This window comes from Diabrotica undecimpunctata, chromosome 6 (genome assembly GCF_040954645.1).
Source record: "Diabrotica undecimpunctata isolate CICGRU chromosome 6, icDiaUnde3, whole genome shotgun sequence".
Classification (NCBI taxonomy): domain Eukaryota; kingdom Metazoa; phylum Arthropoda; class Insecta; order Coleoptera; family Chrysomelidae; genus Diabrotica; species Diabrotica undecimpunctata.
This window is the reverse complement of record NC_092808.1, coordinates 37,821,761-37,848,930: the sequence shown is the minus strand read 5'-3', so window position 1 is coordinate 37,848,930 and position 27,170 is coordinate 37,821,761. Positions and strand designations below refer to the sequence as shown.

Genomic DNA, 27,170 nt, shown 5'->3' with positions numbered 1-27,170 from the left:
TATGATGGAATTAGCTCTTATGTCAACATAGAACAGAATATTTACTAGCGGACAGAAAGAGAAAGGGCGAATATTTATTTTACCGGAAAGAAAGAATTACGAAATAAAGAGAGAGGGCGAATATTTATTCTGCGGGACAGAGAAAGAGAGAGAGAGAGAGAGAGAGAGAGAGAGGGCGCCAACTAGTTTTTGAAGAAAAAATGGTAAAAAAGAAACTGAAGTTAAAGGAATTAATAAATTAATAAAGAAATTAAAATAAAATAATTATTTAAATATAAATTAATAAAGATGTGACGTTTATAACATTACAAATGAAACAAAATAAGATTAACTGAATTAAAATTATAGTTATTTATTACTATCCGGCTCGAAGGCTCAATGTTTTATGTAAAACTTAATGAGGTCGCTGGTTGATATATAATTTAAAATAACAATAATGCAATAGGTATGTGTATATGGATATGTAAAGTAAAAGATTGTAATTCAAATAACAATTGGCAGATTTAATAACGTATTGTCAATTCTAATGAGAATCACTTACCTTTTATAAATGCGGCCGATATTTAAACAAATGGACAGCGGCGTTTGTGGCTGGTGTACCGCTCGAAATCTTAGGGTAGGCTGGACGCACAGTTGACGATAGCCTCCGTTCGGCTCGCGGAGATAAGAATACGGCCAAGGCGATTTTCCCTGCCTGTCATAACAGGCCACTATTGGGAAGGCCTACACTCCTAGTATCCGAGACGAGTCTCTCGTGGGTCCACTCTACTCTCATTCAACAGAACAAGGTTAGGTTGAACGTGCTGCGTCCCTGACATGCCCTTTCCCCATTAAGGGAGTGGGTTTACGGCATATACTCACCTGGTAGATTTGTAAGTGGCAGAGGAGAGCTCCTCAGCGGCGACCTGTCAAACGTGTTCACCTATCCGCCCGGGGGGGGGGGGATTAACGGAAGGTGTGTGTTCCGCAAAACAGGTACTACGGGGAGGGTGGAGCCCTGTGTTACTTTATGTAATCATGACACCCTCAAATAGTGTCGGACTCATAGTGGTAGAGGTTCCTCTTACGGTCGTATGTTGAAAGGCCATGCAGACCAGGGTTCTGCCAGTACTTGTTATTGAAGGGAACACGAATCATTTCAATGTACGGTCTTGACATGCGTTCGCGACATCGAGTTGGTTTAGAGTGCCGCTCATACAGAAAAATACGCATCTATTAAAGTCAACTAAGGTGGTTCCCTTGTTTTTAGGACCTTCGTACATAGCTTAAAATGTCATTTTAAACTTTCTGCACAAAGGACGGGTACATTTCCTTGAGGAATCTGAAGTGTTTTTGGTTGATAAATAGTTTCCCAAAAATATGTACGTTGTTTGCAGATAAGTGAATTCTTAGAACTTGACAATAATGAATCAGCCAAATTGATAGTGAAAATTTAAAAGATGCGTAACTAAAGCCATATTATGATTAGCTAATATATTATAAAAGATTTAAGACTAAATAAGGTCATCTTTTAAATATTAAAAAAAAATATTTAAATAAGGCTTGGACAGTTTTTCAAACAATATATATATATATATATATATATATATATATATATATATATATATATATTGTTATGGATCAGTTTATCAATCAGAAATAGAATAAAGAGTTTTTTTTTATTATTTTAATATACCGCGGGCATATAAGTTAAAATACAACCCTGTACTTATTTGTAATAGTTAGAATAAGAGAAGACATTGTTCCGTGACGGGACCCGGACAAGTTTTTCCTTGAAAGATTGAGTGAATAGTGAAAGGACAATGGAACCCGTATAATTTTATAGATTTAAGAATAAACTTATAATTGTATTTTGTGTTTTCGTTTGTTAGTGAAAAAGGTGGAAGCTGAGAGCAGATCAAAATCGAGAAGATTAGTACCTCTTTTTGAGTCTGCATAGTCCACGAGATAATATATAATTAAGAAAGAAAGGAGAATTTGTGAATAAAGAGTACCGGTCAAAAGAGGCTTGGGCTTGTGTTTTCGGAGGAGTAGTTTGCTGGTATGCGGTTTGGATCGATGCTGAGAACGGGAAAGATTTGATGGTAGCCGGACATAATCAATCAAGAAAGGAACTGTGGTTTGATCGAGAGGAGACATCATTGGTGTAAAAAAATAAAGGTCAGTCAAATAATTTGAATGAAAGAAAACTTTAAGATATTCTAGATAAAATCAAATATAAGCATACGAACTAAGATTCCAAGTTTCAAAGAGTTAATTTTTTGTGAATAAATTATATTTTATATGGTCAATTTTTAGTAGATATTATTATAAAACAGATCAATAGATAGTTTGTAATTAGAATTAAATTTAGAGTATAGGAGTTTGTTGGGAAAGATAATTGCCCACAAAAGTTATTTATTAATATTCATCATATTGCTTATTGAAAATAAATAATAATTTGTGTGCATATTTATGTTGTTTTAATGTTAGTTCCGTTTCCTGTTCTATCCCGATTATGAGCAACTAGGAGATACTGAACCCACTAGAAGAGATATATAAAGTAAACTGATTAAAGTAAAATTAAAAAGGCACCCTGAGAAATTTTTAACAGTAATTGATTTGTATGACTCTGCATAAATTAGTGAAATAATTAATTAAATAATTGGATTAATTAAATTAGTATTAATTAATAATAAAACATCATAAAGCAGATCACAACAACATGGCGAGCCAACGTGGGGCTTAAAAGTATCTCTAGTTGTGAATTTGAAGGATCAGAAACGGAAAACAGGTGATTGAGAGAATTTATTTGCCCGTCGGAAAGAATTTGATATATTTATTTGAAAATTTATGAAATATTATTTGAGTTATTTTATCTAGGTACAATTTTACATTTATTCTATTTTTGATTGATTTAATTTTTTGATGAATTTAAAATGTATGTGATAAATTGATAATATTTGGGATAAGAGGAAAAGTTTTCGTCTTTGCAACATTACTCGAATTTCATATTTGGCGGGGATAAACAATCGAACGAACATGTCGACCACAAGGAGTCAAAGCAAAACGCAAGAAAGGAAAGAGGATAAGATAGAAGAGGAAATAATTATTAATGAAGGAAATGCTACAATAATGGAGGAAAGAAAAGAAACAAGGATGTTAGAAAAAATATTAGCTATGATGCAAATACAGACACAACAAATACAAGAATCGTCACAAAAAATGGATAGAAATAACAGAAATATAGAGCAGCGTTTGGACAAATATGAAAATGATGTAAAAGTCTGTTTAGAAAAAGTCAGAGAAGAAACAGAGAGGAAACTAGAGTTGCAAAGAGAAGAAGTAGAAACTAAAATGAAAGATATTAAGACTGTCCAGAAAAAGAAATTAGATCAGTTAGAAGAAAATTTTGAAATGGCGCTACTAGAAGACAGGAAAGAAGTAGAAATGAGATTAAAGCAAAATGAAAAACAAATTGAGGATATCAGTAAACAACGAGAGACGGGAGACAGGAGAGAAGTACTCATCCAAAGTCCGGGTGACATAAAAATACAGTTTGGCGGGGACGTAAAAAAATTACACCCAGTAATTTTCATCAACAATTTAAAAAAGAAAGTACGACATATCGGTAATTTCGAAACAGCAAAGGAAACGATAAGGAACCATCTTAAAGATGAGGCAAGTTTATGGTTTGATAGCAAAGAAGAAGAATTGCAAAATTGGCATACATTTGAACAAAAATTTCTGAATTATTTCTGGGTGAAAATCCAACAGATAGAGATAAACAAGGAATAACAAAATGGGAGATACCAGGATAGTATAGGTATATCAGAAAAAACATATGCCCTACAACTATACAACAATGCAAGACACTTACATTACAACTATTCGTCCGAACAGCTAGTGGAACTAATAGCCAGACATTTTGAAGATACCTTAGAAGATCACATAACTCTACAAAACTACAAAGATATTGACAGTTTATGTCAATTCTTACAAATACGAGAAGCAAAATTAAGAGAAAGAAAAATGAGGAGAACGCAAGAAAATTATAGACAACGAGCAAATCAAGAGTATAGAGATGGAGGACAAAACTTTAGGAGAGAGTACAAAAGAAGAGAAATTGTCCCGAGGAGGGAGAACAAAAGTATAGACAACGGAAGAGTAAACTATGAACAACGAAATCGGCAATGGAACGAAAACAGATATCGAGAGAACCAGAATAGAAACAACACTCGCACATATCAGGAAAACCGAAATAATAATAGAACGAATGAACCGGAAAATCGCGGAAACCGATACGGGTCCGAGAGACCAAGAGAAAATAGAAGAGCGGTCAACAACACACACGTAGAGGAATATGAGGATGAACGACAAAGCGACTGAACTAGAGTTTGCTAGCGTACTTTTCTGTGTAAATAAGTTAAGATTTTATCTGTTGGGAGCAAAATTCACAATCGAAGCTCATCATGCAGCTTTGGTACATATAATGAAAAATCGTCTGGTTAACAATCGTATACATAGAGGCATTTTGTTACTACAGGAGTATGACTTTGAGTTTCGATATATAAAAGGAAAAGACAACATTATAGCCGACGCTCTCACAAGGGATGAAGACTCGGGGAAAAAGGAAGTAATTGCTTTTCATGTAGGACTGAACATTTTGATACAAGAGGAAGGTGTATTTTCGTTAAACGAAATTAGAACAAATCATGAAGACCTGGAAGAAAGAGAAAAAAGAAGAGCGGAGAGTGAAAACAGTATATTTTTCAAACGAATTGATGGAAAGGAACTATACGTGATAACACAGACATTGGCAGAAAGGATCATACAGAAATTACACGAGGACAATGGACATATCGGCAGCAGGAAGGTTTGGCTGGTTTTTCGCGAAAACTATATATGCCGAAAAGATTACCGGATTGCAAAAGAAGTTACCCAAAGATGTGAAACATGTCAAAAATATAAAAGCAGAAATTTCCGAAATGAAAATGTGGCTAAAAATATTGTATCCCACCAAAAATTAGACATTGTAGCAATAGATATGTTAAGTGATCTGATAATGACCACGCAGAGGAACAAACATATTTTGGTGATGGTAGATATTTTTTCGAAATATGTAAAGCTATACACATGCCGTACGACAAAGGGGGAAGAAATTATGAGAAAGATAGACAATTTTATAGCCACCGTAGGAACACCAAGGAAAATTCTTTTAGACAATGCTACGTATTTCCGGAGTGACCGATTCAAGAGACAGTTGCAAGACAGAGGAATAGGGACAAATTTTGTCAGTATCCGACATCCTAAAAGTAATCCGTCAGAACGTTTTATACAAGAGACTACAAAATTCCTTCGCATTGCTGCCATTGGACAACATCGACGATGGGATAGGAAAGTGGCAGAAATCGAAAACTACTTGAACACCACTCCAAGTACGGTGACAAAAGAGACGCCGGAATATGTCATGAAGGGTATTATGCCAGTACGGCCATGGGAAGAACCGGAGCAGAGAGAGTATCAAATAGTATTGGAAACTGTTCGAAGGAGGCTGCAGCGCAGTAATGAAAAATATCTCCAAAGGCAAATCCAGAATAGAAAACGAAGACCAGTGACTTTCCAGAAGGGAGAAAAGGTGCTTGTAAGGGCGTTACGAGTATCAAATCTCACGGGGGACGTGTGTGCAAAGCTAATGCCTATTTTCGAGGGTCCATACATCATACAAAATGAAAATGGAATAAACAGCTATGTTCTTAGACGTGTAGAATCAGAAAAGATACGAGGAGTTTACAATATCCAGGATGTGTACAAATACCATGAATAAAAATCGTATAGATTTTAAGATGGAGTAATAAAAATTTAGGATAGGATAAAATGACTACAAAAGAAAAATTTTGTGTTGAGAGAAAATAATATTTTTTTTTGGTTACACTTAAAAAAAAAAGAAAATTTGTATCTCAAAACAAGGCGGGGATTTGTTATGGATCAGTTTATCAGAAATGGAATAAAGAGTTTTTTTTTATTATTTTAATATACCGCGGGCATATAAGTTAAAATACAACCCTGTACTTATTTGTAATAGTTAGAATAAGAGAAGACATTGTTCCGTGACGGGACCCGGACGAGTTTTTCCTTGAAAGATTAAGTGAATAGTGAAAGGACAATGGAACCCGTATAATTTTATAGATTTAAGAATAAACTTGTAATTGTATTTTGCGGTGGGCATTTTTCGAAAGTAAATAAGAATTAGATTTAGATATGAGATAACAAGAATTTGGAAACTTATTTCTGTTGAAAAAGGCAAAATTGTTAATGGTTTCTGAAAAGTAATTTTAGTGAAAGTAGTTTATTTGTTTTAAATATTATGTTGGAAATTTTCTAAATCGAAAATAAGTGGGGAAGATGAATGCTTATGATTGGTTAAAAAGGAATGATGGAGAATGAGAGAGTTGAGAAGGTTTGTCTGGGGAGATTGAAAAGATTTATTATGTTATCGGCAGACCAGAAGAGAAGACGTGTTTTTGTGTAGTCAATCTGAGTACCAGTGTTTTCGTTTGTTAGTGAAAAAGGTGGAAGCTGAGAGCAGATCAAAATCGAGAAGATTAGTACCTCTTTTTGAGTCTGCATAGTCCACGAGATAATATATAATTGAGAAAGAAAGGAGAATTTGTGAATAAAGAGTACCGGTCAAAAGAGGCTTGGGCTTGTGTTTTCGGAGGAGTAGTTTGCTGGTATGCGGTTTGGATCGATGCTGAGAACGGGAAAGATTTGATGGTAGCCGGACATAATCAATCAAGGAAGGAACTGTGGTTTGATCGAGAGGAGACATCATTGGTGTAAAAAAATAAAGGTCAGTCAAATAATTTGAATATAGATATTCTAGATAAAGATAAAGATATTCTAGATAAAATCAAATATAAGCATACGAACTAAGATTCCAAGTTTCAAAGAGTTAATTTTTTGTGAATAAACTATATTTTATATGGTCAATTTTTAGTAGATATTATTATAAAACAGATCAATAGATAGTTTGTAATTAAAATTAAATTTAGAGTATAGGAGTTTGTTGGGAAAGATAATTGCCCACAAAAGTTATTTATTAATATTCATCGTATTGCTTATTGAAAATAAATAATAATTTGTGTGCATATTTATGTTGTTTTAATGTTAGTTCCGTTTCCTGTTCTATCCCGATTATGAGCAACTAGAAGATACTGAACCCACTAGAAGAGATATATAAAGTAAACTGATTAAAGTAAAATTAAAAAGGCACCCTGAGAAATTTTTAATAGTAATTGATTTGTATGACTCTGCATAAATTAGTGAATTAATTAATTAAATAATTGGATTAATTAAATTAGTGTTAATTAATAATAAAACATCATAAAGCAGATCACAACAATATATAAATATATATATATATATATATATATATATATATATATATATATATATATATAATCTTAAAAACATGATGAAAACAATATATATATATATATATATATATATATATATATATATATATATATATATAGATATATATATATATATATATTGTAACGATTGGGGTTTATAGAAAATAATTTATAAGTTATATACTACATAATATTAGATATAAAAAAGTATTTGATTATTTTAAATAAGTTATATACTAGAGAATTTTATAAAAATATATTTATGTGAGGGCATTTTAAGAAATTAGCATATAATAATTGTAAAAAGTTGTATTTTAGTAATTTTAATGTTGTAAATAGATTTAAGTGAGCCATGTGCATAGGCAACCAAAAATACTCTCGAAGTAATTTGACAGATAGAAATTAATCATAAGGGAATATAAAGTGGGGTTATATAATATATTGTTTGAAATGTGTATTTTATTAAATTAGAGTGTTAGTTACTAATTTAATTATATATTCTGATCTGAAAAGCCTAAATGTAAACAAAATTATTAATAGAAAAGAATGGAATTCTCTGGATCTCCAGAGATGGCCATGTTTGCGAAATGGTTTGTTCCAGAAAATTCAGACAAGTAGAAATAGAACAAATTGGAACATGATATCTTACGAGATGGTGCTAGAAATCCAAAAACATATAAATACCCGTGATTTGGATTGAAGATAGCAGTTTTTGAGTTTTTAGTCTGAAGTCGGGCAGTTTTTAAGTTTTTAGTCAGAAGTCAAGCAGTTTATTATGAAAGTTAGTTAGAGTCAGTGAATCAAGTACAAATAGTCCAATAGTTTAATATAGTGAGTTAAATGAAGATTAAAAATTATGCATATAATTTAATGCACATTTATAATTATACACAAATAATTATTGAAGATAAAAAAAGGTATATTGGAAGAAATTAAATTATATTATGGTTGGAGATTAGTATAAATCAACTTATAATAATTGGATATTGGTATATTGAAAAGAAGAATAAATATAAATGCTGTTTGCTGGTTTGGTTGGTGGTGTATAAATGCTGGTGAAGAAAACTATATCTTAAATTGGTAGAAGCTGATAATTGGAAAAAGTAATTTCACAAAAAAACAAGGATAACTGAAGTATGAAGACATTCAGTGGTGATTAGAATCTATATACTTAGTGGAAAACAGTTCATTTAGGCATTCAGTGAAAGAAAGGTACAAAATTTTGTGAATATAATTTAGTTAGTGTCATAACAATTTCAATTTTGAAGATAGTTTGTTTAAATTTTAGATTGTCTATAGAATTTAATTAGTTTTATAAGAATATCAGTTTAAAGATAGTTTATTTTAAATTTACATTGACTAGGTTAGATATATATGTGTGTTTCATAATAGTTATAATAAAGATAATTTAAAAAAGTACTTACAAGCTAATTCTTTGAGAACCGCGATAAAAACCCTATATATTATTAAAAATACTCATTGCTCATCATTCAAACAAAAAACACATCATAACAATATATATATATATATATATATATATATATATATATATATATATATAATCTTAAAAACATGATAAAAATCACGATAAACAATATCGCTGTTGTAGATAAATTTGTGTATCTGGGCTCATTAATAACCAACAAATGAGGCTGTACTGAAGAAATAAAGCGGCGGTCAGCAATAGCAAAAAGCGCTATGGAAAAATTAACAAAAATTTGGAAAAGCCATGAAATAACTACCGATACAAAAATGAGACTAGTAAGAAGCCTAGTTTTTCCAGTTTTTACTTATGCATCGGAATGCTAGACCCTTACTGAGAAAGAAAAAAAGAACATAGATATATTTGAGATGTACTGCTGGAGACGAATGCTGAGAATACCATGGGTGGCCCGAAGAACAAATGAATCCATACTGGACCAGCTAAATATAAAGAAAAGACTAAGAACTCAAATATCAGAACAAATAATAAGCTAGTTTGGACATGTGCTTCGAAGAAATGGTCTTGAAAAACTTACCATCCAGGGAAAAGTAGAAGGCAAAAGAAATAGAGGTAGATCTCCCACACGATACACGGACCATATTGTTGCTACCATTGGCGCTCCATTGTCAGAATGTGCTAGAATGGCAGAAGATAGAAAAACGTGGAGGAACATTGGGAACTTTAGCTAATAGCTTCATGATATTACGATACCTGCATCAGGTTAACGACTAAGAAGAAGAATCTTAAAAAGTGTAGGTGATAGACCACATCCCTGTTTAAAAACTTTTGTTGCGATTTTTTTGTTAATGCATTGCCTAACTATATTTACAGCTCTGTTTTTTATATAATATTTGTGTTATATTCACCCATTTTTCTCTAACGTACATTTTTCTCATTGCTTCCCATAGTTGTTTCCTGTGCACACTATCATATGCTTTGTTTAAGTCTGTAAAGGTCATATGCGTTTTACCATTTTTTTCTTTGTTCTTTTCTATCACCTGTCTTATGATAAATATAATATCTAGACACGATCTGGTTTTTCGGACTCCGGCTTATTATTCGTCCTAATAGTCCACGTGCTGTTCTATTTTTTCTTTTATTACTGTGAAAAAGATTCTTGTTAATAAATGTATTACACTAAGTTTTCTGGTTATTTGGTGATCTTTTGTCACCTTTTTTTAAAGTGGAGGGCATATATAATATATGATGACTCCCCTCCTCTAAAATCCCCTGTCCTGCTTCAATTTTATTAAACAACCTTGCGCCTCCATATTTTATGTTCCCTGGTCCTGGTACATTGCTATTTTTGGCTTTCTTTTGTGCTGTAGTGCTTTCTTTAGTGTTTTAATTATATTTTCGGCTTTCTCTATTTTTATTGTCACAGGATCTTGTGAAATATACTCCGGTCTATCTCCTGCAATCATTTTGTGTAATAATTTTGTTCACTCCCTAGATGTAATTATCTGTATAATATTTTTATCTCGTTTAAGTATTGCTTTTGGTGTTTTTTTTTTAAATTTTATTCCATTCTTTCGAATATCTGTAATACCCTATCGTATTGTCCATGTTTCTGCACATTCTCTCCCAGTAGTCTTTCTTTTCCAGCCTTATTATTTGTTTCACTTATTGTGTGAGGGTAACATACTTTTCTCGTATTCCTGGGCTTCTGTCGTTTAGCCATTTATGAAACGTACTTTTTTTAAATCATCTCTTCTAGGTCGTCACTGAATTTCTCCAAATATATATTTTTGTGTCGTTCAATACCTCGTTGCTTCGTACAAATAAGTGTGAAAAGTTTTTGCATACAGGTGATAGTAGTGAATAAAGAATATACCATCAGATAAACCAGACAACTATTTTAATAATTTTGATAAGTTATGAGTTAATAAATAATTGTGTGAAATACTAAAAAACTGGTTTTGGCGAATATTTTAAGTTGGAGGGGTCGGCCCGCTTAGGCATTCATACGCGTTTTTTTGGCAGATAAGAAAGTAATTAGTACCGACAAGAAATTAAATATTAAAATAAAACTCACATAATTTTATTACAAATATCCAGATCCAGCCCTAAAATAAATTAGATTAAACTTAGATTATAATTAAATTAAATTAAAATAATAATTGTTATTGTAATAAAAGAGTTTTATTAATATAGGAAAATGAATAGAAGTGACAAAGGAACAGAAAGCGAACTAGATAGAGATGAATAAACAAAACGCAAGTGAAGTAACCAGGAGGAATATTTTGGAAGTAAAATGACAAAGCGTACACCTTCTAAAAGTGACACGGTGAGGAAGAAAAAGAAAGAAAAATGCCATGATTAAAATGATACAGCAACTGAAGGAAAAAAAAAATTAAGAAATGATGAATAAAATAAAGTAAATAAGAAAAGAACAAATGGAAATAATAAACAACTAAAAGAAATAAAGGAAAACAACAAAGAATTAAAAAACGACGTTAAACAATTACAAGATAGACTGGAACAAGAGGAGAAAACAGGTAAAAAGAAGAGTTTGAATATATCGGGTTTAAAAATAGATCAAAATGGTGATAAGAAACTAAAAGAAAGCAAGGAAACATTCATATCGCAAGAACTGCAGGCGCAAATAAAACTGAGGAACGTAACAAAAATAGAAGAAACAGTCTATGCCATAGAAACAGAAACTTTCACTGATAAAATTGAAATACTAAATAGGAAAAGTAAGTCGAACTATCATAAAGATCGCATCTAAATAAATAATGATCAAACATCAGAAGAAAAAGAAATACAGAAAGAATAGTTAAAATAACAAAGAAAGAAAAATTACGAGACAGACAAAAATAGGCTAGAAGTTGTTCGCGAATGGGAATTAATGGATATACGAAAAAAGCGAAAAGATACGGATTTTTAATAAACCAAACAAAATCGCAATATGTATATAAAAATGAGAAAAGACATAACAAATATATCAAAATGAAAATAGCAGAGACTGTCTAGTCAGAATTTGACTACTTTGGAGTAACAAACACGGGAAAGCAAGACAAAGAGATAAACAAAAGATTAATGAAGGGAAGCAGAGCGATAGGGTGATTAAATTAATTACTGACATGTGTCAAATATATGAGACAAAAATGTGTCAAGAACAGCTAAACTGAGTCTACGGGACAGAAATCAGATCAATAGTGATGCCAGTGAAACGTGGATTATAAACCAGCAGGAAAAAAAGATCTGGAAAGAAAAGGTGCTCAAATAAAAAGTCGAACAAATAAAAAAATAATGAATGTATCGAAAACCAGCAATTGCGGCAAAAATACGAGCCTAAAGAGCTAGATAGCTTGGTCACATTATACGAATGCCAGAGAGTCGAAATGTTAAAACAATACTGAAGGAGGGAAAAATGGGGAAAAAAGAAGAGGACTACCAAAGAAAAAATGGTGGAAAGCAGTAAAGCAAGATTTGTCAGAAATAAGCTTGAGAAATAAGCATTTTTAGAAGCCAGGAGCCTACAAGGCCTGTAGCGCTGTTACATATATATTCTGATAGCAGGTTCTGTAGTGTTCGAGTACTAAATTATTGTAGAAGTTCTACTTTATGCCTCAAATTTACGATTTTTTGCATCTCCTTATATCTCTGGATATTGACTTTTTGTAGTTTTTCCGTGTATACGAATTTCCCTAGTACTATGGAAATTGTACCATCAATAACCGAGAAAAAAATTAAATTTTCGGTCTATAAAATTTTTTGAAAAAACTAGATGTGTATGGCTTATAAAGAGTCTTACTATGTTAACACTATGGTTAAATTAAGATACACCATTTAGAATAATCTGGTGTGCCTGTGCATCTTACTCTTCCTTTTTATAAGGAATTCTGCTTATTTATTGTCTATCTTTTGAGCGGTTCTTCGATCCCGATACTTCTAATACCGATTGGTAATTATCTCTTAGTATTTTGACCATAAGGGTCACTCCAGTTTGCTTATGTTTGAATAGAGCTCAGGATAGTTTTAAGTTAAATAAGAAATACATTACTACGACTTACATACCTGTCATGTAATCACTAAAAAATCTATTTAAAATATTCTAGGTGTTTAAAATAATATGTAATAAGTTAAAATAATCATAAATTATTTATAGAAAACATTTGACTTACTACACTTCAGTTCAGTTTCTTCTACAAAATATAAAATAAATTGATAAGAATTTAATTTTATAGTACAATAAATAATAAATCTGGGGTATTGTTTTATAAACATTGTTTTAATTTAAATAAGCCCACCAGGAATTATAACTTTACGTAATAAATCTGAAGGGAGTATAATCATTTGGAAATTTTATAGTAAAATCTCTCTTATCCGGCATTTCAATAAAACAAAAGATTCAATAATCTGACACATTCCGCCCGAGACTTTCTGTCCTCTTTCTTCATCACGCACTACATTAAAATGAACATATTGTAGTTAAAATTGTCAAGCCATTTTTAATTTTATTACCTAAAACTACTTATAATTTTAATTTACAGGACGTTATATATTCGTAGATACATTTTAATATCTGCTGGTTATTTGAAAAAATAATTGTATTTAAATCGACAAGCGATGGACAATTTAGCTCAATTAGTTTTTCATACATAATTTTGATATTTTGTCTGTACTGTCACACTACAATATAAGGTGCTGGAGATTTCCCACTTTACCACAGGAGCAATATGGGTTATCAGTGATACCTATGCTACGTTTGTATGCAGGAGTGAGTGCGTGGTTTGATCTTATTCTGTTTATTGTTTTTATAGATAACCTATTTGGCATATATTTAAACCATCTCTCATTGGGAATTAGTGGTTGGCAAATCTTAAAGTTTATTCTAGTCGTACTTTGGTTGTATAAACGTCGCCATCTTTGTTTGGAATTGTTTTTACTTATATTATCTGTGTCTGTTACGGGTCGAAGTATGTTCTACCAGTATGTATGTATATTATGTTTGGATAAAGCTGAAGATTTCGCTAATTTGTCGACTTCTTCATTTCTTAATATTTCAGAGTGTCCTTTTACATAGCAAATAATAATCAAGCTACCTGTGGAAGTAATATTATAATGGAAACTCTTTATTTCTATCTCAATTCTGGTTTTTTCTGGTTTTGATAGAAGTGATTTTGTCCGCGATGCTTCTACAATCGGTCAGAATGATATAATTATTCATACCAATAGAGGCCATATATTTTAACGCAAGTCATAAAGCTGATAGTTTGGCAGTATATATTGAAGCTTCATTGGACAACTGACATGATTCTTTTTTAATCAGATTTCCAGTGGTATATTGCACAACCAGTTTTATTTTGAATTTTGAAGCCGTGAGTAAAAATATGTTGAAATGCTGACCACTTATCTTTAATTATTTTGTTGATCATACTTCCTGGAAAGTTTGAATCCATATAATATGTTTCTATTACCTTGGAGAAGAGAGTCTTAGGAAGTTGAGTATAAATTGGTGGTATTTTATTTTAATACAATTGATCTTTAAATATTGTCAATTTCCTATAACTTTTAACGTATAGTCGGTTCGCTATATTTACGCGGGTTTCGGATTAACAAAATTATGCTAATGACTCATTGATATCCAGTTGCAGTAAACGACTTCCCAGAAAATTAGGTAAAAACTGCATTAATGGTCATATTTTAAAATACATTAAAATAACATTAGGGTAGGTATAAATTTGTTACAATATTGCAGTTGAATTGATTCTTTGCCAGTGTTGACATAATATGTTTGGTGGAAATATAAAATGCCCAGACGTGTGTTAGATGTAGATAGTCTAACTTGTAGTGTACATAAGTATTTTACGGATGAAAAAGAAAATGGCGGTCCTTTAAAATCGGTAATGTCTGTTCAACAACGCGTATGTGATGCTCTAGGAATTAGTGAAACGAAACTAAGAGGGGTATTACAAAATCGCAATAATGAACGGCCGAAAGAAGATCACCGAAAAACTCGCCTATCATTGAAAACGAAAGATATTCCAGATGGAAAAAAATTTGAAATTCGTGATACCATTTATCGAATGCGAGCCAACAAGGAACATGTGACCTTAAATACAATTCTCTCGGAATTAAAAGATAGAAAATTTGACGAAATTGGCAGAACAAGTCTATGGCAAGTGATACATAATTTGGGTTTCAAATTTCAAAAGAAGGATAACAGAAAAGCCCTTTGTGAAAGATGTTCTGTTGTGCATAAAAGAATTAACTTTCTAAGAAAATATTTTGAATTAAAAGAAGAAAGGGCAAATTTTATATATTTAGACGAAACATGGATATTTTCTAGGGGTGCAACCAAGAGAATATGGCAAGATGATAACGTAAAGTCTATCAAACATACTGATGGAGAAGGGAAGCGACACATAATTTTACATGCAGGAGGAAAATCGGGTTTTATAGAAGGTGCTGATTTAATATTTTCATCTAAATCAAAATCAAGTGACTATTACGATAATATGAACACAGAAATGTTTGTAAAATGGTTACATGAAAAACTTCTCCCAGGTTTAAGTGAGCCCAGCGTAATTATTTTAGACAATGCCCCTTACCATTCTGAAGTATTAAACAAAAGTCCAACGAATTCTTGGACTGTTAATAAAATTAAAGAATGGTTGACAAAGGAACATATACCATTTACACAACATATTTTAAAATCAGAATTATTACGCTTGGCAAATATCCACGCAAAACCAAAAACCTTTGTTGTGGATCAGATTATTGAAAGTTACGGTCATCAAGTTTTACGTCTGCCACCGTATAATTGCCAGTTTAATCCCATCGAATATATATGGGGAATAGCAAAACAATATTATGACAACCATATTGGGCCTAACGGTTATAGCGACGACGCAGTTCGGAAAACTTGGCGAAAGGCACTTTCAATTGTAACTCCACAAGTGTGGTGCAACTGTATATTCAAGTGCGAGAAACTAATAGAAGATTGGTGGACTCGTGAAAATAAAATAAACGAAATAAGTCCAATCATAATAACAATTAATGGTGATGACAGTGATGATGATGACGATTATGATATTTTTGATGATAATGACTGATTTTCATTTTTGTTGGCAAGTTATTTTTTTTATTTTTCATTAGAAGTTCTCTCCATGGAACAAGTATACATAGACCATATTTTCTGTGTGAAGTGTAATATAAAATTATTATTAGGTTTATATTAGCCACATTAGACTCCATTAATGAAGTAATTCTCCTTATTATACTCTCAATTATATAAAAGATTTTCCATTATTATTTAATTAAAAAAGTTACGGATTATTTTTCATTTCATTTGACCAGTTGATATTTCCCCAAAGAGCAGCTAATTAAAACTGGGTACTTACAATAAAATTTTTAATCCGAAACCCGCGTAAATATAGCGAACCAACTTTAGTTGAGCTGAGTTTTTTTGTTACGCCAATATTTGTGGCTTAAGTCTAATATATTTAAGTTACGAATATTGTTTAAATAGGTAGTTGAAGTTTTTTGAGGTAGCTTTAGCTACAAACTTATCTGTACAAAACTGTGTGCCTAGTGTAAGGGATGGCTCTTTAGCTTCAATTTCAATAATAGTATAATAGGAGTAGATTTTAAGTAACCAAGCCTCAAACATTTATTCTTTTGGGTTTCAATTTTATTAAGATGTCTTGTTGACGCAGACCCATATAGATGACAACTATAGTCGAAAATTGATAGAATCATTGAGAGATAGAATATCAATGCAATATTCCGGTCATCTCCCTCAACTCTCTTACAAAGTCAACTAGTCTTACAAAATGCTCTAAGGATACTCATGGAGTTTTCCGAGTTTTTTATAATAAAATGAATGTGATCTGTCCATAATAGTTTACGGTCCAAATATGTGCCTAGATGTTTTACACAATTTTTGATTGGAAATTCTACTTTTCCTAATTTGAAGTTACCTTCAGAAGTTTGGCGTTTTTTGGAAAAAAAACAAATTTCCGTCTTTGTAGTTGATATTGATAAACCTAGAGAGTGGTAAAAATTTTTTAATACAATCTAGTATAATTTCGAGTTGACGCCCACAAATGTCTAGGGTATCATGGAAGGTATCCAACACAACATCATCTGCAAACTGTAATATATTAGAGTGTGAAGGTACTATCTGTTCTAGATATATATTGTACAATGAAAAGAGAAGTGAACTTAAAATACTACCTTCTGGTATACTAATAGTTTCTCATTTATTTTTAAGCAAGTCCATCTATTCTTGTACAAGGATATAATGAAATTTGAAATTTTAAATGACATTCCGAGATATAACAATTTCTCATGTAGAATATATAAATTTATGTTATCAAATGCAGAGGTTAAATCTATAAGTGCTGCAGCTGTTGATTCTTGATTTGTGAAATTGACCTGAACAGAGAAAACTAGTAAAGTGAGACTTGTGTAGACCTGATTTTCCGAAAACCATATTGAGATTTGGAAAGGATATCTTCGGATTCAAGTCAGTATTCAAGCCGATTTTTGATTAATCTCCCTAGAGTTTTTAGTATACAAGAACTTAAAGATATAGGTCTGTAAGATTTAACGTTGTTATCTGGCTTTCCTTGTTCCTTTATAGGCAATAGAATATAGTCCTTCCATGTTTTGGGAACTAAATTCTCATTTTGCCATAATATATCATTAAAAATTTGTATTAATAATGATTTTTATTCTGTGGGTAAAAAATATAGCATAGAGTATGATATACAGGCCATCTCTGGAGACCAACTAATATTTTGTTTGAGTCCAAGATTTATTTAATTTCCACAATACAAATGGTTTTTCTAGATTGGAGTATTCTCTGGAAAAGGTGACTGTAGCTTCGTTTATTTGATTTGGTACCCAAGGAGGTGAAATTTTGAATTGAAAATCTTCTATCCATCCAGCTTCGCAGTTTATCGGGAGTTTATTGGACTGCTTTTGGTTTTTGTAGCGATGTACTTTCTTCCAGACGTCACTGATTGAACTGTGGGAGTTAAGGCTTTCGCAGTAGTTTATACAACTTTGTTTGTTTCCAATTTTAAAAGTTTTTTTGCTAATGCACCCTTTTTTTGTATTCAATTAAATTATGAATATTGGGTTTGGTTTTATAACGTCTATATGCTGTTTTACGGTTATTTGCAGCTGTTTCGCAGTTATTATCCCACCATGGTTTTGGAATCTTTTCTGTAGGATATTTTTTATTTTTTAATACTTTTGGAATAGAAATGGTTGCGCATTGGTTTATTTCAATAACTAATTCCTCATAAGTTTGAGAAAGTTTTTTTGATGAGAAGTTGGATGAATGAAAATTCCAATTTGCCTTATTTAGATTCCATCTTTTGTGTGTATTGTTAACAGATGGTATTGCTCGTTTAAAATTTTCCAAGGCGATGGTCAAGGGTAGATGATCAGAACCATTTGGATCCTGAATAACAGACCAAGTTAATTTAGATATAATGTTCTGGGTGCAAATTGTTATGTCGATTGCTGATGGACTGGAACTTCGTGCAAGAGTTGAGAACTCATGTTTCTCATCTCATGTGATTTTCTGGACTACTGCTAATATAAAACATTTGTGAAGAGAACTTTTTTGCGATTCATTTGGAGTTACTTGATAGAACTAATCATTGTTATTAGAGTTGGTTGGCAAGGAAGAACTATTATGTATGGCGGCGATAATGGCATATGAGATTTTCGGTACTTGTTTACAGGCATCAAAAGTGATTACCTTGACAGCTGAACAGTAGAAGTATATTTATTTACTGTAAAATTTTTGTGTTATTAAAATCATGACATTTATTGCACCTGGGACGTGCTTTGCATTGAGATTCCAAGATATCCAAAACGAAGACAAGAGAAACAAAATAAAACTTTTTGAATATAGGGTCGGACTTCTCAGTATATGATATGGTTGGAACCTTGTCTATTACTGTTTTATCTTCGATATGTTTTTCTACCTTTCTATTATTTATTCTTCTAACCGAAAATACTTCAAACTTACAGTGCATATGGTATTGTTTAATTTTATTTTTGATGTATTCCTCAGAAAATTCAGTATCTATCAGTCTCTAATTATACCCTGTTTATGGAGTATAAAATTTGGAACGTAAACATCAAAATTGTTGTTAGTAAATAATGAGCAAGTTTTTTGATTGATTAAAAAATTGGCTGATTAATAGTCTTTATATTTAATTCTGATTCTATTCTTGCCGATTAAATCAATACTAGTAATTTTGCTATCTAAATTTGAAAAAATTTGATAGTATAATATCACCAATTTTGAAAGCATTTATCTTACCTTTAAAATCAGGAGTATTGTTTTCTATATATACATGAAAAGGACCTGTATCACTGCTCGGATATAGAAAATGTTCTCTTAAATTTTCTGTAGAATTATTAGAAGTTTTATTACTTACAGTTTCTCCGTTGTTTTTGTTTGGAGTTACCGTCCCATGTGTTGTTTATGTTGAATTATATTTTTTTTATATTAACATTTTCCTGCATCTGGCTAATATCTGAAGGTTTTTAATAATTTAACACTTTAACACTTACACTTACTTATCTATCTTACACTTAAACCCTTTCCAGTCCAAAATATTATTTTAGCATTAGCATGATTTAAAACAATTTTAATTTTATTTCTACCAATAGATTTTATTTCAACAATGGTTCTTTTGAAATTATTTAAATGTAGATAATAACCAACTCTAACATGATGTAACATTTTTCAACATTTTTATCAGTAGATTCTATGCAAACTTTAAATTGACCGGTATCGTCTAAATGATAGCGAATATTTTTGTCATATTGTTTTTTCTCAAAACTAGAAATATTATCTTTATTAAAGTTATCTGTAATTGGATCAGACTCACCAGGACTTTCCAAAATTGTTTCACCAATTTAACAGACATATCACAAAATTTAATATATTTTTACCAATATCCAGCCAGATAGTACGCCTACTCTGTTTCAAAGCTTAGACGGAACTCTGGCAAGTGGGTAGGTATAAACTAATATAATACATCTATCATTATCATCAACCTGTATGCGTTCACCGCTGGCCATAATCTCCCTCAGCCCTTTCCATCTGTCTCTGTCTTGTGCGGCTTGCATCGAGTTGTTGCTAACACACTTTAGATCGTCAGTCCGTCTAGTTACTGGGCGTCCTCTGCTCCGTATTGCTTCTTGTCGTGGTCTTTACTCAAGTATACGTTTTTTCCATCGGTTTTCCGATAATCTGGCGACATATTTTGCCCAATTCCATTTTCGTTTCAGTCTCTCAGAGTGACACCAAACATATGGTGCTCCATAGCCCTCTGAGTCATGCGAATCTTATTCACCACTTTTCTTTTTGAGGTTTGTAGGTAGATCCGATTTAAATACATAGTTTAATTTACCAAACGCTGCCCAGTCTAATCGTATGCGACGTGGGAGCTCACATGTCTGGTTATTTCTGCCCAACCGAATTTTATGCCCTAAGTACTTATACGATGTCGTCTACACAATATTCCTTCCATTTTTTTATTGGGCTTCGGCAGTTTGCCATACAGTCAGTTACATGATCTTTTAATCTCATTAGGCGCAATAAAAAGTTTTTGAATTATATAAACTTAAAGTTGGGAAATCAGTCCAACAATTAATAAAAAGAAAAGAAAAAATATATGTACATACACATATATATCCATAAACACATACACTTAACATGGGTCACTCTTCACGTCCAGGGGCCCATCAGGACATTATAATAAATAACATACACAGAAGAACTAAAACTTGTAGGCCACGGTAAATAGGATTAAACATATAAAAGAGAAAAAACAAAGGTAAAAAGTAAAAACAAAAATTTATTTTTTTTTTAACTACAGAAAAATATTACATTTGGTCAAAAAATCGATTATGCAATCGTAAATTTCTAATTTGAGTCGACAGGGCAGATAAAACATTAAACGGAGATTTACCGGTAATATGAACTATATTATTGTATAATAAGGTGGATTCCAAATTATATTTGGCACAACCAAAAATTACATGATCTACGTCACCTTCTACTCCACATTCCACATACTTTTTACTCTCGATCACATGAATTTTTGCATGAAGAGCAGGAAAACAAGCATGTCCAAATTTTAGCCTAGATATAGTTGTTATATGTATAACGCCTAGGGATATAATAAGTTCTATGCCAATGTGCAACAGGGACAGTTGTGTATAAAGGAGTGTATCTATTTCGGTTAGTAAAACAAAACTCAGACCATAGATCACTCCATTTATATTTCAACACTGCCTTGCGTGAAGCAACCAAATCAGAAATACTGGATAGATATTCTGTGGTATCCACTGAATAAATACTTAATTTGGCTAGTTGGTTCACATATTCATTATGTTATTAAACAAGCCCTGTTAAGAGCATGTACTATGAATCTGGGGAGCCTTCACTTTAGCTTAGAAGGGAATATTTAAGTCTTTTATATGCTACAAGGGTTGCGGCAAATCCAATCATTCCTGTTTTTAGAAACACTTTTGCTGACAGATTTTTGTCGACGTTTCAATCAAGAAGAAGATTAGATCCATCATTCTATCATCATATCAGCACAATTCTAAATAACCTTGACATCAATGTACCTCCTGTATAAACACTTACAAATTCTGATAATCCTCCATCATAGACAATATCCCTCCCAAAGTGCGGTTTCAGTGTTACATAATTTAAAAAATCTGATACTTCATCATACCTCTTTCAAACCAAAGCCTTAGAGAAGTTAAATAGTCATCACAAGTCCATCCATATTTATAATGATACATCAAAATCGTAAAATGGTGTGGGTGCTGCATTTGCAACAACCAATGAAGAACGGTCATTTCAACTTCCTAAGCAATTCACTAATATTCTCTGCTGAACTATTTGCCATTCTTCAGGCAATAAAATTCTACAATGAAAATAACATCGTTAATAGTCTAATAATTAGTAATTCATTGAGTTCATTATCCTCATTAAACAAACTTTTTACTAAACACCCTATTGTAAGTTTAATTAAGTCGCAACTCATCATATGCCAAATCAATTATCGAACTGTTCAGTTTTTTTGGACCCCTTCACATTGTGGAATAAAAGGAAATGAAAGAGTGGACAAAGTTGAAAACCAAGCAATTGAGAAACTGATTTCATTATCAATGTCTACAGTCACCACCTTGATATCAAACAATATTTTAAAAAGAAAATCATGAACAAATGGCAAGAAACATGGGATGTCTCAAATTCTAACCTTAGATCCATAAAACAAACTGTCCTACCACGGAAGCTACCTATGAAAAGAAGAGATTAAGTTATCATCTCCAGACTACGATTAGGACATATCAAGATCACTCATGATTTGCTACTACAGAAGCAACCCAAACCTTTGTGTTACGCGTGTGATAGTGATCTAACAGTACATCATTTATTAGTGAAGTGTCCGTTGTACGCATTTTTGAAATACAACATGAACAGTTACCTACAACAATAAATGACATTCTAAGTGAACAGAGTGACCACAATCGTATCATACGTTTTTTGGTTTCCTCAGGACTAATCAACAAAGTCTAATTGTTTTCTTTTTATATGTGTGTTATCTGTAAAATCTCCCATTGCTATTAACCCTTGTAGTTCAAGCAGTTTCAAATCAAAAAAACACTCTAGTTTATTTCAAATTTATTTATTTTACATTGTTCAAGCTTGCGAATCGCATTACGGATGCCTATATATACTGAATTTGAGATGAATAACGTTCAATTGTAATTAGGATAGAAATAAAAAGGGTAGTATTCTTATTTTTTTCTTAAAAATTGAAACAATAAAGAGAAATCGATCTAATTTTAATCATAAATTCCTTAGTTCGTATGACAGATAGTTCTATAAAGTTTTTTTTCAATGCTTTTTTGAGCATTTTAAAAAATGTGTAACGAATTTTTTAAGTAAAATTAACCGTTTTTTTATTATTCCATTTTGCTGGTTTCAAATTTTTCATTAGGTACGAATTTGTCACCTTTAAAAATTAAAAACTCAATAACTTTGATTTTTTATTCGATACATTTGATCCATTTATAGTTTTTTCAATAAAATGTAAATTTTGAGGGTTATTGGTAAAGAATTAATTAAAAACATAGGAAAAATTTAATAATCGCGAATAAACTTCATAGTATTGATTAAAAAAAAGAGAAAATATTTTTTGCTTGGAATATATTTTTCTATCGATTCTTGAGATTATTTTCAATATAAAATTTTCAATTCCCCAGTTATAGTAGCATCCATCCCCAAGGTAACAGCACACTTCTTTATAGGGTAGATTTTGAAGTTATTGCTAAATAAAGGTTTATTATAAAATTTTATCAAAATCGATGGGTGCTGATATAATGTGCTAATTGATCTATAGAATTGATATATAATTGATACGTGTTGATGGAAATCAGAAGATATACCATATTTTCACCGTGACATACTTGACTGTTATTTTTATTACACTTACTTAGATTTTTCTCAGATGATTACGTAAAAATGTATCATTCAGAATTTTATATCACTTCATAACATCATTTCAGAATTTTTATTTGAAAACTATAATTTTTTTTTAATTACAAAATAATGCAGATGGTATTAGAATTGGGTACACGTAAACTGGTGTCGGCCGATATGCGCTCGACCGTTTTGCGTGCTTACCTGAAATCTCGGGAAAATAATTTTCTAAGGCACCAATCACTGCCTGTTCAAAATCCAGTTTTATAAGAGATGGTTTCCAATTTGGTAGTTTCTCTTTCATTGATGAAAATAACATATCGTATGTCTCTTTGGTTTTGTTAGAAAGTAACGCAAATATCAATGGAATTGTATTTGTCTCCTCTGACGTACTATCAATATCGATATGAACGGAATATATTTGACTAAATTGCTTACTGCAGCTTTTGAATTTTCCATCCATATATACAGTGTCCTTGCTGTTAACCAAAATCTCCCTAGCTTTGTTGCTGTCAAACACCAAGATTTTGTATCCAGAGGGAGCGCTCTTGTCGATAAATAAATATTTTGTTTTGTCATTCAATGTAATAATTGCTTCAGGAAATACTATTTCGGATGCTGTCGCTGGAACTGTGAGCAGCCCACGCGCACGTTTTCTATAATCGTTTAAATCACTTTTCACTGAATAGAATTTTGGGACGTCTGTCACGAAATCCAGTCCTTGACTATATAATCTTTGAAATTCATCTTGATATATTTTTGACATCGGCAAATAACTATTGTCTTCCCTAGCCCTTTTTCGAGCATTGACGACAAACTGCTTCACTTCTGTCGCTGCAACACTCGGCTTTACAGATGTTTTCTTCTTGCAGTACCGTCTCCTATCGGAGGTTGTCTACCATCACAGCAATCTTTACTTTGTTAGCTGCAGCTCTGAACAACTGTATTGAACTGCATCCATACCACTCCCTTAAATTTCACAACCAGGAAATCCTCCTACGTCCCAAATTTCTCTTTCCCGAGATTTTTCCTTGGATTATGAGTCTAAGCAGAGAGTACTTTTCTCCTCTCATTATGTGGCCCAGATATTCCAGTTTTTTCATTTGTATGGTTTTTATGACTTCGCATTCCTTCCCCATCTTCAGCAGAACATCTTGATTTGTTACTCTTTCTGTCCATGGTATTTTCCACATTCTCCTATAACACCACGTCTCGAATGCCTCAATGTTTTTGATGTTTATCTTTTTCAGTGTCCAGGCTTCCATGCCGTACAGCAGAACGGAGAAAACACAGCACCTTAACGTTCTCCTTTTTAAGTTTACATTTATGTCCCGGCTGCATAGGAACTTTTTCATTTTGACAAACGATTGTCTCGCTATCTCTATTCGCCTCTTGATTTCTCTTGTCTGGTCATTAGTATCAGTGAAGCAAACCCCTAAATATTTGTAATACGTAACTCTTTCAACTGGCTGATTATTTATGGTTAAATTCACATTGGTGTGTAGCTTCTTTGTTACAATCATGAATTTAGTCTTTTTGATGTTAAGTTTTAGACCATACTTTTCGGTATGGGTGTTTATGTTTTCCATTAAAAACTGTTAATTTGTTAGGTTATGTGTTACTATTAGCGTGTTATCAGCGTATCGTATATTGTTAATTAACTCTCTGTTAATGTTCATACCAATGTTTTGCTCTAGAAGCGCTTCCTGACATACTGTTTCGCTATATATATTGAATAATAGTGGAGAAAGCACACAACCCTGACGCACACCTCGTCGAATCTCAATTTCTTTGGTTAACTCATTATCAACTTTGATTTCGACAACTCACAGATGTTCGGCTTCCTTAATTATTGTGTTATTATTCATAATTATGTGGCCTCGACATTTTTCAGTTTTCTCTTTCTAACAACTTCAAAAAATCGAACCATCCTTATTTGTTTTTTTCATACGAACTGTACCCTTTATACAATGCTCATGGTTTTCCCTTTTCAAGTTTCAATAATTTGCACATCCACTTTTAAAACACGTATCACGTAGAATTTTCAGGTAATTTTTCTGTTACCATACTCTTTGTTAATATCTTAAGTAGTTACAGATCGCATTATCAGGTAGAAAGTTAGTTCCAGCGATCTCTCATTTTGGGAATTCTAGTTACTAATTATATCTAAACAATTAACTTCCAGGTAGAAGGATTATAAACAGAGGTATTAAAGAACACTCTGTTATTCGACAGCATTAGAAAAATTTAATAATTTTGTTAGTTTTGATTTGACATTTTTTTTCAAATCTAAAGGAAAAAGATGTTCTGTTTATGTGACGGGTTAGTTTGTTCATTGCAGGTTCACCAGACTATTATTGTAGAATGAAATTAATATTATATTGCAAGAGAGCGCAAATCGGCCGATTAAGGAAACTATAATAGTTAGATATTTCTATTATGAAAATTGCAAAGCGCATACCGGTCGATTTCAGGTAAGGGCGCAGAACGGTCGAGCGCAAACCGGCCGTATTCACGTAAACTCATCACCAATTAGCATAAATACCCTCGGACATAGTACAAACTTATCATCGCTCTAAAACTAGGGATTTTAAAATGGACCCCGAGAGATTGGTAAACTCATCACTGGTCTACCTGCACTCTGTGGCAGGTATAGACCATAAACCCCTTGCAAGCCGCTAAGATTTAGTAATTTGATAGAATAATATAAAATAATTCTATAAAACTTGGCTATTTTTCTTAGTTGACACAATTTCTATGTTTCGTGAACGGTGGTAGAGTGAAACGCCCTGCATATTTACAAGTTTAAATCTAATTACAAATGTATATCAATATTGTTCTTTAAAGTTTGTTAAGAAATGCTCTACATTCCTCTTGCTAGTTATTGTTAATAAAAATTTAAAGTGCCAAGGTTGGAAAACTTATTTCTGTGTATAATGTAGAATTGCAATAATTGTACAATTAATTGTACAATTGTACAATTATTTTACTCTTAAAATAAGTTTTGCAATATTAGTTGAAGATCCAGATTTTTTTTGACTTAACCACAAATAGATCAGTTTTTATAATTCAATAAAGTAATTTTTTACATAAAACGTAAAAATATGCAAAGAATATATTCAAATTTTAAGATTAAAGAAGACTTTATTTTATGGAATAAAGCCCAGTTGTCTGAAAATGACCAGTATGTGTTTATATTTATACAATTATTTTAGTTGCAGAAATTGTTCTGCCCTGCAACTTGGAACAGAATCACTTAAGCGACCTTCAAAAATTAAGCAGTCAAGTCATCAGCTTAAACTAAACTCCTGCAAGATGAAAGTTCAAGAGGTTTTATCGCAGAGGCCATCAAAAATCATTTACCAGAAGATTGCAATTTCTTCTTTCAAAGAACACCTGACAACCACATCTCTTGTATTTGGAGGAATATGTGCAAAGATCATTTGCCTTTTATGACACCTGTACCTAAGACAATGAGGAAGGGTATCAAGCAATCCGACAGATGAATCTAAATGGGGACCGCGATAAATGTTTGTGTTGCATAACGATTCGCAACAAAATATTATTATTTTTGGCATTCTTGAGAACTTACGTTACTTGGCGAAAGCAAATGAATATTACATGGATAATACATTTCAATATGCTCCAAAATTTTTCTTGCAATTGTTTACCATCCATGGCTTATTAAATGAGCATTACGTGCCCAGAAGCCAACGTTACGGTCTTTACTCAATTAGTTCGTTGCTCCGAAGAAGTTGGTGTCGATTTAAATAAATCAAGACTTGTGGCTGCTTTTGAAATT

The 27,170-nt window shown here is 32.0% G+C and overlaps 1 protein-coding gene across 3 annotated transcripts in view; it reads right to left on the bottom strand.

The window, feature by feature from the left end:
• Positions 1-13,089, bottom strand: part of LOC140442639 (uncharacterized) — a 28,303-nt gene extending 15,214 nt beyond the window's left edge. Inside the window, exons 1-2 of one of the 3 annotated variants that reach the window (XM_072533643.1) lie at positions 12,904-13,006; positions 10,916-10,946 (exon numbers count right to left, since the gene is read on the bottom strand). In XM_072533643.1, coding sequence (XP_072389744.1) covers positions 10,916-10,946; positions 12,904-12,910 — 38 coding nt within the window. In that variant the 5' untranslated portion in view covers positions 12,911-13,006. Of the gene's footprint in view, positions 1-10,915; positions 10,947-12,903 lie in introns of all 3 variants that reach the window. The other 2 variants (XR_011951089.1, XR_011951090.1) reach the window with 2 other exon arrangements.
• Positions 13,090-27,170: the final 14,081 nt, after the last annotated feature.